This window comes from Elgaria multicarinata, chromosome 5 (genome assembly GCF_023053635.1).
Source record: "Elgaria multicarinata webbii isolate HBS135686 ecotype San Diego chromosome 5, rElgMul1.1.pri, whole genome shotgun sequence".
In the NCBI taxonomy this organism is placed as follows: domain Eukaryota; kingdom Metazoa; phylum Chordata; class Lepidosauria; order Squamata; family Anguidae; genus Elgaria; species Elgaria multicarinata.
The window spans coordinates 137,073,329-137,086,215 of NC_086175.1; the positions used below are offsets into that span (position 1 = coordinate 137,073,329).

The 12,887-nt window shown below is 51.9% G+C and overlaps 2 protein-coding genes across 2 annotated transcripts; both read right to left on the minus strand.

Moving 5' to 3' along the window:
- Nucleotides 1-1,053: 1,053 nt before the first annotated feature.
- On the minus strand, nt 1,054-2,010 carry LOC134399695 (olfactory receptor 52B2-like). Its single transcript, XM_063127779.1, has one exon. It carries the CDS (start codon nt 2,008-2,010, stop codon nt 1,054-1,056), a length of 957 nt encoding a protein of 318 aa, XP_062983849.1.
- A 6,476-nt stretch (nt 2,011-8,486) lies between these two features.
- LOC134399327 (ubiquilin-1-like) lies at nt 8,487-9,995 on the minus strand. The gene has a single exon (XM_063127332.1). The coding sequence runs from the start codon at nt 9,993-9,995 to the stop codon at nt 8,487-8,489; it is 1,509 nt and encodes a 502-aa protein (XP_062983402.1).
- Between the last annotated feature and the right edge of the window lie 2,892 nt (nt 9,996-12,887).

Genomic DNA, 12,887 nt, shown 5'->3' on the forward strand with positions numbered 1-12,887 from the left:
AGAGCATGGAAACTGATTAAAACTGATATCATTATTTGCATGTTGTATTTTATTGTTTTGTAATTGTTTTTGAATTGTACACAGCTTTGATGGGTTTTTTTGTTAAGCGATATACAGATCTATTTGTTTATGTATATTTATTTATTAAAGTAAGCTCAATACTGTTATGGTTATCTTTAAGATAATAAAATATAAATGAATAAATCAACTTAACATTCATCTTTGCATTCTAGGACAGAGCACTGCCTCTCCCATGGCAGCCCCCTAGACAAGGAGGGGGAGAGAGGGGGGAGGGGACGAGGGGGGGAGAGAAGGGGCTGGAAGAAAGAGAGGGAAGCCATTGCCCCACCCCACCCAGAATATCCATGAAGGGGATGTTGCCCTTGACAGAAAAGAGGCTTCCTTCCATGCCCGGCTTCAGCATATGGAGTGACTTGTGTTATTGCTATTATTATATTTATTTGTACCCCGCCTTTTGCCCAATACTGGGCCTCAAGGCGGCCTTACAAAATTTAAAACATATACACTGTTAAACCTATGAAAAGAAATATACAAAAGTTAAAAGTATATTAAACCTATTCCAATATTAAAACATTTAAACATTTAAAATGACAATTTTAAAATGTCCTTGGCACAGACAGAGGTCCAGTTCATTCACCAAAGGCCTGCGGGGGGGAAAAAGTCTTTGCCTGCCTCCTAAAGCACATCAGGGAGGGAGCCAGCCTAGCTTCCCTGGGAAGAGAGTTCCAGAGCACCGGAGCAGCCACCGAGAAGGCCCTCTCCCATGTTCTCACCAAGCGCACCTGTGAAGATGGTGGGACTGAGAGAAGGGCTTCTCCTGAAGATCTTAAAACATGACCAGGCTTGTAAGGGAGCATACAGTCTTTCAGATAACCTGGACCCGAATTGTAGATGGCTTTATAGGTCATAACCAGCACTTTGAATTGTGCCCAGAAACAGACTGGAAGGCAGTGGAGCTGTTTTAACAGGGGAGTTGTTTGCTCCGTGTCACCAGCCCCGGTCAACAATCTGGCTGCAGTTCTCTGTGTGTTCTTAGGTAATTGACTTGGTGAAACATTGATGGAACAGCTTGGTTACCCTTCTCAGAATCTCCTTAGTTCTCACCCCATAAACAATGGGATTCAGCATGGGAGGGATGAGGACATACATGTTGGCCAGAAGGATGTGAATGTAGCTTGGGATGTGATGGCCAAAGCGATGGGCAAAGAATGAGAAAAACGCAGGTGTGTAGAACATCAGTATGATGCACAGATGGGAACTGCAGGTGCTGAGAGCCTTCAGCCGAGCGTCCTTGGAAGAGAGCCGGAAGACAGCCCTAAGGATCAGCCCGTATGACACTGCTATCAGCAAGGCATCTAGACCTATGGCCAAAATGGCCACCATGAAGCCATACCAGATATTGACTGTGATGTCGGAGCAAGCCAACCGGGCAATGCCCATGTGCTCACAGTATGTGTGAGGAAGGACGTTGCGTTGGCAGAAAGTCAATCGCTTGACAAGGAAGATGACAGGGAAAATCAAGCAGAAGCCTCTGGTGATGGCAGCCAGCCCAATTCTCCTGATGGCAGAATTGGTGAGCACAGTGGTGTACCGCAGTGGGTCACAGATGGCAATGTACCGGTCAAAGGCCATGGCCGTGAGGACGGCTGACTCGGCAATGAAGATTGTATGGATGAGGAACATCTGGGCTAGGCATGCCTTGAAGGAGATCTCCCCAGCCTGGAACCAGAATATGGCCAACGTCTTTGGAACGGTGGTGGTGGAGAGAAGTACATCAGCGGTAGCCAACATGGAGATGAAGAGGAACATGGGTCGATGAAGGCTACGCTCTGTAAGGATGATGTATAGCAAGATACCATTCCCAAGGAGAGTGACGACATACATTAGGCAGAAGGGGATGGAGATCCAGATGTGAGATGCCCCCAGCCCAGGTATGCCAATCAAGATGTAGGTGGCTGGGGGGAGGGCGCTGTGATTGGCTCCCAACATCTGGTACCTCTGAAGGGCTCTCAGCTAACCAGGATGTTTACAGGAATCCGTTCCCTTCTTTGCTACTAAGAAGGAGAGACAGCACAAGGGGAATAATATTCCAGTAGGACTGTGAACAAACTTGAGGGGGAAAATATTCTTCTTGAGCAAATCCTGCTGATTTCCAATGGCCATGCCAACTGTGGGTGATAGGGGGTGTAGTCTAACCATGTCTTGTTGGGGGAGGCAGTTGTAAGCGTTAAAGGCCAGCTCAAGAGATGTTCCTTGGCGGGGGTGGAGTAGCAAATGCCCACCCCCACCCCTACAAGCCAAAGTGCAGAGGACCCAGGCTGTTCTGACACCTGAGGCAGGAAACCTCACATGCAACTCTTTCCCTTGTGGTAATAATATAAAAATAAATAACCATTTGCTGCCTGTTCGTAGCACTTAAAACCAGCTGCCTAAGGAGGCATCTCTCTCGTGGGAATTTCGAACATCAGAACATCAGAAAACAATTGATTTTGTTTTTCCCAGAATTGAAAATCTTGAGTTCAGATTTAAAATATCCCACCTAATTTCCTTTTCCTTTTGTGTGAGTCAATTTTCTCATCAGCTTTGATTTGATCTCTGCATTTCCTTTCAGCCCGGCCCCTGGTAGTGCTGCAGGCATTTACTATGCAATTTCTACCATAAGGGAAAGTTCAGAAACGACCAGGTGGGATCAGTTTGGGGCCTCTGAGCTCTGAGAATTCACCATAGATCTCTGTATAGGCCGGCTCAGTTGTTCGCCTGAACACATAACACTAAAGCTAAAGATGGGGTGTGGAGGCTCACAAGCCACCTCCCACCACCCACCCACTGGCCCATGTTCCCATCTGCCCCACCCCTGATCTTCCTGGGCTTCCTGTCTGTTAGAGCAGTACGACAATGGAACCAGTTACCTAGGGAGGTTGTGGGCTCTCCCACACTAGAGGCCTTCAAGAGGCAGCTGGACAACCATCCGTCAGGGATGCTTTAGGGTGGATTCCTGCATTGAGCGGGGGGGTTGGACTGGATGGCCTTGTAGGACCCTTCCAACTCTGCTATTCTATGATTATATGATTCTACACACGTGCAGGTGAGCATGCTTAGTGGAAGGAGAGGTGCTCCTTCAGGTATTTGGGTCCCAAGTCATTCAGGGCTTTAAAGGTAAGTTTAAGCGCTCTATGTGGGGCTGCCCTTGAAGCTGCTCCGGAAGCTGGAGCTAGTGCAGAATGCTGCAGCTCGGCTGTTGTCTGGAGCTGCCCCTTTCCAGCATGGAACTCCTCTGCTGAGGGAACTGCACTGGCTGCCTATTCGCTACCGGGCCAGGTTGAAGGTTCTTGTACTTGTGTACAAAGCCCTAAAGAACTTGGGACCAGGATACCTGAGAGAGCGCCTTCTCCCCTACCAACCTGCCCGGTCACTGAGGTCATCCAAGGGGCCTGCTCCTGGTGGTTCCACCTAGATCCATCCTCCGATTGGAGTCCACCAGGGGAGGAGCCTTCAGTGTGGTGGCCCCCCTCCTGTGGAACTCCCTGCCTCTGGAGGTCAGGCAGGTGCCAACCTTGTACTCCTTTCGGCGCCTCCTGAAAACATCTTTATTCCAAGAAGCCTTTGTTTAACATGCAGCCTTGGATTTCTGTTATTGCTTCTTTTTAAATTTTGTTTTAACTGTTTTATTCTATTTTTATTTTCATTTTACCTTGTACACCGCTCCGAAATTTTTCAATGGGGAGCGGTATATAAATATTCTAAATAATAATAATAATAATAAGAAGAAGCAACTTGAGCTGGGCTCAGAAACAAATAGGCAGCCCGAGCAACGCCTTCGGTGTCAGTATAATAGAGAGCTTGTCCACATGCTCTGCATACCCCGTGGTCGTGGCTGCGCAGTGGCGCTGCCTTGTTTATACGACTCAGCCGCCAACTCACAGCCACCACGGGCTTTTCTCCCAGAACAGTGCTTTTAAATAGTCACTGACCTACCGCGACTTTTCCCTTTACTCCAAGGCCACCACCTTGTCTGTCAGTGGTAACCTCGCTTTGTATCGAGACCGGGAGTGTTCCAGGGGGCAGACTGAGGCCCGGGGTCGGTTGGGGACATGCAGGAAGGCTGGGCAGAGGGCGTGATGGGCTGAATGGCTGCGGCCAAAAGCCCGCGCATCCTCCTGCCATGGGGCTTTGCCGCTGCCACCCCCACAGCTGTGATGCCGTGGAGTTTTAAGGGAACGAGCAGCAAAGCGCTGTCGTCACAACATCCCCCACCCCCAAAGTCCCATCTGGCCGAACCACTTAAAATACTGGCAGCTGCATTCTGCACTGGTTGAAGCTTCTGAGCCACCTTCAGGGACAGACCTTCGCCCAAGGCGTCACAGAAATCCAGCGTGAGAGGTCACTGTGGCCAGGCTGTCCCTGCTCAGGAACCCTTGCAGCCGGCGATCCAACCAAGTGGAATAAAGGCCACGCTGTGCTACGGAGGGCCCTGAGACTCAAGAGACAGAGTTGGATCCCGGAGCGCCCAAGCTGAATACCTGTTCATTTAGGCGAGTGCATCTGTGAAATGACAGAGAAACCGGGGCGGGCAAAGCAGGCTGTGAGGCGCAGCAGTGGTGCTCCTGGATCTCCCTTCCAGCCTGGGCCAGGTAGATATTGCTCTGCCAGTTAAGGTCTTTTGGGGGATGGAAGTGCCGCTGAAGAGCCAGCCCTCCAGGCGAAGTCTACATTGGCTGGGCTGCTTCTTCTCATTAGACAGGCTTCCACACCTCTCTCTCTCTCCTCCTCTCTGTTCCATTAGTCAGGCAGTAACAGAAAGACCATGAAAAAAGCCCAAAGAGGATTCATGCCTCAGGTGTGTGTGTGGGGTGTGTGTGTGTGAAATTAACCCTCTCTGTGTGCCCTCAAAGAAGAGCTGCCCAGCACGGCTCTGCAGCGGGTGCATGGCCGGCCTCTTTCCGCAGCCCAATGGCCCCTCCGAATCCAGAATGCTGGTCCCTGCTTTCATCACCCCCCACCCCCCACCCCCCCATGCACGCACACACTTCAGAACCATCACCCCAGCTATTTTGCACAGCTCCCCACCAGAACGCCTTCTGTGCAAAGGACTCACCTGCCTTCCGCTCTGGCAAGCAGAGAGTCTCGCGTGTGAGACGTCCAGCACGGGCGAAATGGCCTTGGGCCAAGCAGCAGAGATATTTAGCGGCCACTGCCCTCTCCCTTGGGGATCCAGGGCCAGCTCTGGAGGCATCTGGTGGGGAGGGGCCTCTGGGAGCACAGTCTTCCGGGGTGTGTGTGTGTGTGTGTGTGTGTTAAAAGGCAAGGAGTTAACCCTTTGTTCTCACCGGTGCTACTGAACCATCCTTTCTGCAGAAAAACCTCCGCTATAGTAAAGCACCTGCTTCAGGTCCCATTCTCAGTGCCGTGTTCGAGATGGAAGAAGAGTCCCCAAGTGGTGGTTTCCCAGCTGCGATGAGCGGAGTTCCACCACCACCACTCGGCTAGGAGCTCCCATGTCATGAAGTTAGACGGGTCAGGCCTGGGGGAAGAGTTTGGCTCATGGTGAAGTCAGGGCGTTCTTGGTCCTGGTGCATTTGGTGCCCTGCTTTCTTCCAAGGCCACGGAGCCGCTGTTGTCCCTCACAGCAACGTAGTCCTGTGAGGCTGAGGGGGTCCCTGGCAAACCCCTGGGAAGGGATCCGGATTCATAGAATCATAGAATCATAGAAGAGCAGAGTTGGATGGGGCCTACAAGGCCATCAAGTCCAACCCCGTTCTCAATGCAGGAATCCACCCTAAAGCATCCCTGACAGAGGGTTGTCCAGCTGCCTCTTGAAGGCCTCTAGTGTGGGAGAGCCCACCACCTCCCTAGGTAACTGATTCCATTGTCGTACTGCTCTAACAGTCAGGAAGTTTTTCCTGATGTCCAGCCGGAATCTGGCTTCCTTTAACTTGAGCCCGTTATTCCGTGTCCTGCACTCTGGGTGGATCGAGAAGAGATCCTGGCCCATACTTGAAGTTGGGTGGGTGGGATTCCATGACTTGATTCCATTGAACCACATTTGCCACTCATCTGGATTCTTCAAGAGCAGGCCAAGTGGACGTGGCTGTCACTCATACTGCACGCACAGTCCAAATGTGGAGCCAATGCCATTTTGCTCTGGGTGCACTCCGCCAATTTCAGAATATGCACGCATGTACATGCACCATGTACATTGATGGTGCTATATAAATAAATAATAATAATAATAATAATAATAATAATAATAATAATAATAATCGTACTATCCATGGTGGTTTTCCTAACAGAAATAATGGTCCTGTGTAATACGATACACCCACCCAGGCCCCGTTTGGTCATTCTCCCCTGACACGACCACCATCAGCGCATGAGGGGAAGAGCAGGGCCTCACTCACGGCCCCTGTAGAATCACACACACACACACACCGTCACTCAGCCCAGCGCCCTCCATGCACTGCAGGAGACGCAGGATGACACAGTGCCCGAAGCGTGTCAAGAGCCAACACGCATGAAGCATCCTCCCCACTTCAGACCTTCTGCCCCCCCCCCCAGCATGTGGACAGCAGGGGATGTGCAGTTGGAGTGGGGCCAACAAACACGCGCCCCCGCTCTTGGCCTCACGCCAGGAAGGGGAACAGCAGCACAGAGCTTCAAACGCTACACGGACATTTTCTCAAAGGGGGGAAAATGTGCGCATGGCAGGCGAGAGGTTGCGGGGAGATTCTTGTCAAGGAAAGGGTGCAGGGGCAAGAGGGAGGGGTCGTTTCTTGGCCGGTCCCAATCCGAAGCAGGCCTCTCTTGGCTCTTGTTTTCTAAAACGCAAGGAGCTGGGAGATCTGCCTGTCGTCAGGCCTCCTCTCGCCTGGCCCAAGGAAGCTGGGCTGTTCTTTGCCTGAAAGTGCTCAGCGCCTCCAAAGCTGGGTTGTGCCAAGGCTGGTGCCAGACTATTTCGCGCCCTGGGCAAGGCGAGCTACTTGAACCCCACCCCACTCCACCCCCCAAAATTGCCAACAGATATTTTGTAGAAAAGATAAAAAACTCAAAACTTGAACTTAATATGTTTTTTTTCTTGAAACAGCTAATTTATACAAAACTGTGACCCTTAAAGGTCAGCACGGCGCCCCTCTGAGGTCTGCGCCCTGGGCGGCTGCCTAGTTGGCCTAATGGTAGCGCCGGCCCTGGTTGTGCCCTCTTGTCAAGCACCGGGAAAGAGTTTGCAGAAGAGAGCTTGGGTGTCCCTGCCAAGGGACCTTGGACAGGCAGGCAAGACGGGGGCCACTCCTGGAGTAGAAGTCCCCGTTTGGCCCTCCGCTGTTTCTGCCACCCCCTCTGTCGAGTGGAGCGCCTGGGTTGATCTCGGGGGGGGGGGAGGGAGGGAGAGGGCGGTGGTGTAGGGAAGACCTTGCTGTGTGGAGTGGGATGATGCTCAGTCTGGACTGCAGCAAGGCAAACCCTGTGCCAGGCCCAGGAGGAGGGGACCTTCTGCAGCAGGAGTGTCCTCCCCCCTCCTCCTCCTCCTCTTCCAGGCAGCTGGAGGACATGCATGATGGCATGATGGCCGTGCCTCTGCCCGGGGGGGGGGGACCGATGCACCTACCGCACTGAGCACTTGGGAGGGGGGGGATCAGGAAGGAGTTTGCCGGTGGAAGGGGGGGGATTTCCCAGCAGGCCCCAGCTTGAGCTCCAACACCTCACCTCTTAGAAATGAGTACGATTGCCCTGCCCTGCCCTCTTGACAACAGGGAGACCAAGAAAGCCCCCGGCCTCTCTAGGGATGTACGAGGATATCGCTCAGTGTCAGAGCTTGGCCCGTTCACACCCCGAAACACAAATGCAAACAGGAGTTGTGTTTCTCGGCAAAAGCTCACATATTCCCAAACTTGCAATCACGTTTGAACAACGCATTCGCTAGAAAAATGTGCACTTTCAACAAGTGCATTTTGGGTGGGGGTGGGGGTGGGGAATTACACATTCTCACATTTTAGTCAATAGGGGGGGAGGGGAGCCACGCATGCGAGTGCACGCTTCAAAAAAATGTGCAACAAAATGCATACTTTTCCCATTCAAAAACGAAATGGAAAGAAAGAAAAGCGCTTGTGTTTGGGAAAAGGAATGAGGCCAACTGAGCTTTAGGGTGGAAATTAGAAAAGCCTGATCTATTCGTGGATCTGTTGGCTTGATTCATGGCCTGCCTTCATCCCCAAAATGGCACCCCCAGGCAGCTGACCAATCCCAACTCGAGCCTCACGGCTTCTGCCCGGCCTCCTCTGCTCCTGGAAGAGCCCAAGTAGCAGCAGGCAACAGCGGAGACCTTTGGAAAGATTTAAATCCTTTTAATCCGAACCCAAGAATTCCATCCTCCATGAAGCCCCAGCGAGCCCCGGCATAGCCGCAAAAGCTCAGCCTCCCTTCCAGTGATGGCACGACGTGCGGCCTCCTCCTCCTCCTCCTCCTCAGCAGCCTCAGAGCTTGTACGTCCGCTTCTGCTTGGAAGATGGTTGCGCGGAAGAGCCTCTGAGCCGAGTGGTGTTCCTGGCACCAGCTGAGATATCGGCACCCAGCAGAGTCTGCAAAATCTGCCGGGCAGAGAAATCCTGGCCCCCGGCTCTTGGCGTGGCTGGGGTGATGTCACAAAGAGAGGTGATGGAGTGCGCTTTCCGGGCGCCAGGCCGTTCGGATCTGCCTCGCCGCTCCGCTGCCGCCGGTTCATCTGTGGCCAGGGCCTGCAGCCGCTGCTGAATTTCTAGCAGTCCCTGGATCTCTTTTGGGCTCCAGTTGGCCAGGAGAACGTCTGTGTTCTGGATCTGCTGCAGGAGCGCTGGGACCTGCAGGGCCACCTGCTCCTGGGAGTTCCTGGACCTCACCGTGTTCCTCCGGATCATCTGGGCTGCCATCTCTGGGGTACGGCTGAGCCCCTGCCCAGCGGCGCTCCTGGAGTGGCTGCTCGTGATGTTCTGCATGAGATGCTTTATGATTTGGTGGAGGAGGTTCTTAACAGCTGCCGAGGCCAGCTGTCCGGCTTCTCCTCCTCGACAGGTGCCGCTTTCCCCATTGCTGTGGTCGTTCTGGGCACTGGGCTTTAGAGGGCACATTCTGGGAGAGTGCAGGGGCTCTCTGGCCCCCCCAGGCTTCTGGTCATGATCAAAGGATGGCGGGTGGCCACCCAGGGGACCTGACGACGGGGCTGTTGTCCTGTGCCTCTTTGAAATGGCTTTCTGCACCAGACCCTGCACCTCTGTGAGAGGGCCCTGCAGGGCACCATCGTTGCTGTCTCCGCTGGAGCAACCGAGGACCTGAGGAGGGGCTTTGATGATTTCGCGCACAGCAGCCGGGTTCCTTGCCAGCTCCACCACCAACCTCATGCCTTCAGGAGAGCTGAAGACGTGGCTGATCTCGGGGGCCTCCTTTATCACTTGGCGTACCTGGGGGTTGTTGGTGACCAGCTCCTTCATCAAGCCAGGGCTGGAGAGCTTACTCTGAAGGAAGGGGTGCTCTAAGAGCTTTAGCATCATCTCAGGGTTGGACATCAGCTGGCTTTGGAACTCAGCAAAGTTGGCCGTGTTGAGGCCGAGACTGGCCGTGAGCTCCCGGAGGCCGTCGCTAGCAAAAGCGCCGCTCCGCATGGGCTTCGCGTTCGAGGTGGCGTTGGTAGGGACGGCGGAAGCCTGCCGGGACGGACTCACCCGCTGAGACCGGATGACCACATAAACGGTCGCGTCGTTGTCCAGATGGATCCCATGCTGGCCAAGGGTCTTGTGGTCTTTTAAAATCCTTCCGGCATACACCAGCACAACCTGGTCAGGAGAAGAGGAGAAATGCCTGGCGACGTATCCCTTGAACTCTCTGACCAGCATGTCCTTGTGGACCAGGAATTCTTCCTTCTGCCAGGGTGTCTTCACGATGGTCCGGACAACTTGAGGCTCGGTGGTGGCTCCTAGGTTGACTCCTGGGATTTTCTGGCTTTCAACCATAACGCTGCAAAGTTTGGATTCTTCCTTCTGGGAAAAACCAAAGGCTCTTGCAGGTGAGAAGCAAAGATAAGGCCCCTCCCTTGCTGCTGCCCAGTCAAAGGCCAGCTTTGCTCCTCATCCCAGTCCGACGTGGCCCTTGCTTCTTCACGCCGTCACTGCGCCAGTTCTGCGGTCCCTCTTCTCACCACCCCCTCCACCCCCTCCCCAGATGCTCCGCGCAACCTTCTGAGGCGGAATCCATGGTCTGTGACCTAACTGCTGAGGCAGCTGCCCCAGGAACTCTGTCCCCTCCCCCTGCCCAGTGGGGAGTGGGCCAGGAGAAGAAGGCCCCAGGCAGCCCTCAGGAGGGGACCATTCCCAACCAGGGCCAGGATATAGGTGGAGCGGAAGGGGAAGGAGATCCAGATGTGAGCATGTTGTAGGCCTGGAATTCTCGTCAAAATGGAAGTTGGGGGGGTTAAAGGTGTGTCCAGTTGGAAGCTGAACTTGTGAGCTCTTTCGGTCTTTTCACTGCTCATCAGCCACGGCTCATCTTTGAGCCTGCAGAAAAAGATTGCAAATATCTTGAGACGCTTGTGCGGCCAAATTAGCACCCTTTATGTTAGACTCTCCACAGATCCTCCAACAGCCCAATGTGGGCAATCCTATTAGAATTGACCTGATAGTCCCAAAGCTACATTCATCCAACTTGCCTCGTTGGAGAAAGCTACATTGGGAAGCAGAAAAATGCCAACCAATCTTCGGATCCTGTGATTGTTAATAAGGATGCCACACACATTCAAGAAGATCCAGCAAAAACAGGCAAGATAGAAAAGTAAAATCTAAACACACACCTGTTCTGTTAACTCCTACTGGAGCTTGTCTATACAGCTTGTTTACCCTGACCTAAATATGCATATTTGCATTTTAGGTTACATGACATAGCCGTCCATTTGCTACAGCGCCGGGTTTTTAACCCAATAATGCGCATCTTCGCATTCGCGATTTACAGCGACTTTTATATCACGTCCAAGTTTGCACCGCGTTATGGCTATGTGTCTTTGGGGGAGTTAAATCGGATTTTGACATGTGGCCGGAGCTTTGAGCGTAGGACAACGTGATTAGCCGATTTCCCAATTTCACACCAATCGGCTGCCTTGTTTGTGCCGATTTTAGTTTGGAGTGTCTCTGTGGAGCTCCGCAGAGAAAGCTTCTTAAAACAAATTTATTTCTGTATTTATACATTTACTGCACTTCTGTACTGCCCAATATGCAAAGCTCTCTGGGTGGTTCACAAAAAGAAAGAGGGAGAAACAGGCAGCCAGACGAAGGAGACGTATTCTGCTGCCTCGTTCCTATCACCCCCCACTCCCAGTTTGTGTGTTATATGAATCTGCGGAGCGTCGTATGTGCGATAATGTGATAATGCGCATGTGAGTATTTATAACTCACTATAAAAATAAATTCAGGAAATAAATCAATGTTGCTGCTGCAGTGTGACACTCTTTACCTGTTGGTTGTTTTATGATGGTTTTAATTTTTGTGAACCACCCAGAGAGCTTCGCCTATTGGGCGGTATAAAAATGTAATAAATAAATAAATAAATAAATAAATTTGAATCAACAAAAAATCAGGTTTATATTTAATGAGGAGCAATCCCATTGTTGTATAGATGGGGGCCTGGACTTTCCCCCTTCCCTAAGTCTCAGCACCTGCCCTGCAATCCCAGAACATTTCTTTCTGGGTCACGCTCAACCTGTGCAGCTCTGCTGCAGTTTCAGCTCTATCTGATCCAGTTGCTGCCCCATTGTTTTCCACCGCTGCCTGTTGAGCTGCTCTGACTTGTTCCTCCAATGTTTCAGATATATGCTGATACAGCTATTTATCTGCCTGTTCTATTAGATTCATCTGACATAGAATCATAGAATCATAGAATAGCAGAGTTGGAAGGGGCCTACAAGGCCATCGAGTCCAACCCCCTGCTCAGTGCAGGAATCCACCCTAAAGCATCCCTGACAGAGGGTTGTCCAGCTGCCTCTTGAATGCCTCTACTGTGGGATTGCCCACAACCTCCCTAGGTAACTGATTCCATTGTCGTACTGCTCTAACAGTCAGGAAGTTTTTCCTGATGTCCAGCCGGAATCTGGCTTCCTTTAACTTGAGCCCCTTATTCTGTGTCCTGCACTCTGGGAGGATCGAGAAGAGATCCTGGCCCTCCTCTGTGCGACAACCTTTGAAGTATTTGAAGAGTGCTCTCATGTCTCCCCTCAACCTTCTCTTCTCCAGGCTCAACATGCCCAGTTCTTTCAGTCTCTCTTCATAGGGCTTTGTTTCCAGACCCCTGATCATCCTGGTTGCCCTCCTCTCAAAATGCTCCAGCTTGTCTGCGTCCTTCTTGAATTGTGGAGCCCAGAACTGGACGCAATACTCTAGATGAGGCCTAACCAGGGCCGAATAGAGAGGAACCAGGACCTCACTGATGATATCTTCTCTTGCAGTTGAACACCTGACTGGCTGAGCTTGGACGACACGCTAATCAACTATGGGGGGTGCTAATAGGAAGAGAATGGGAAACAATTGATTAGCGTGTCGTCCGAGCTCAGCCACTGAGCAGAAGGACTTATAACCACAAGCCCCTGCTCTACTACTCAATCTAGACTCTGCCTACTCCCATCTGTAACACATCTTCATTACTGCCATATCTGAGGTGAATGAAACAAATGGCCTCCGGTCATCTGTCAGGGATGCTTTAGGGTGGATTCCTGCATTGAGCAAGGGAGTTGGACTTGATGGCCTTGTAGGCCCCTTCCAACTCTGCTATTCTATGATTCTTCAAATACTTGAAAGGTTGTCACACAGAGGAGGGCCAGGATCTCTTCTCGATCATCCCAGAGTGCAGGACACGGAATCATG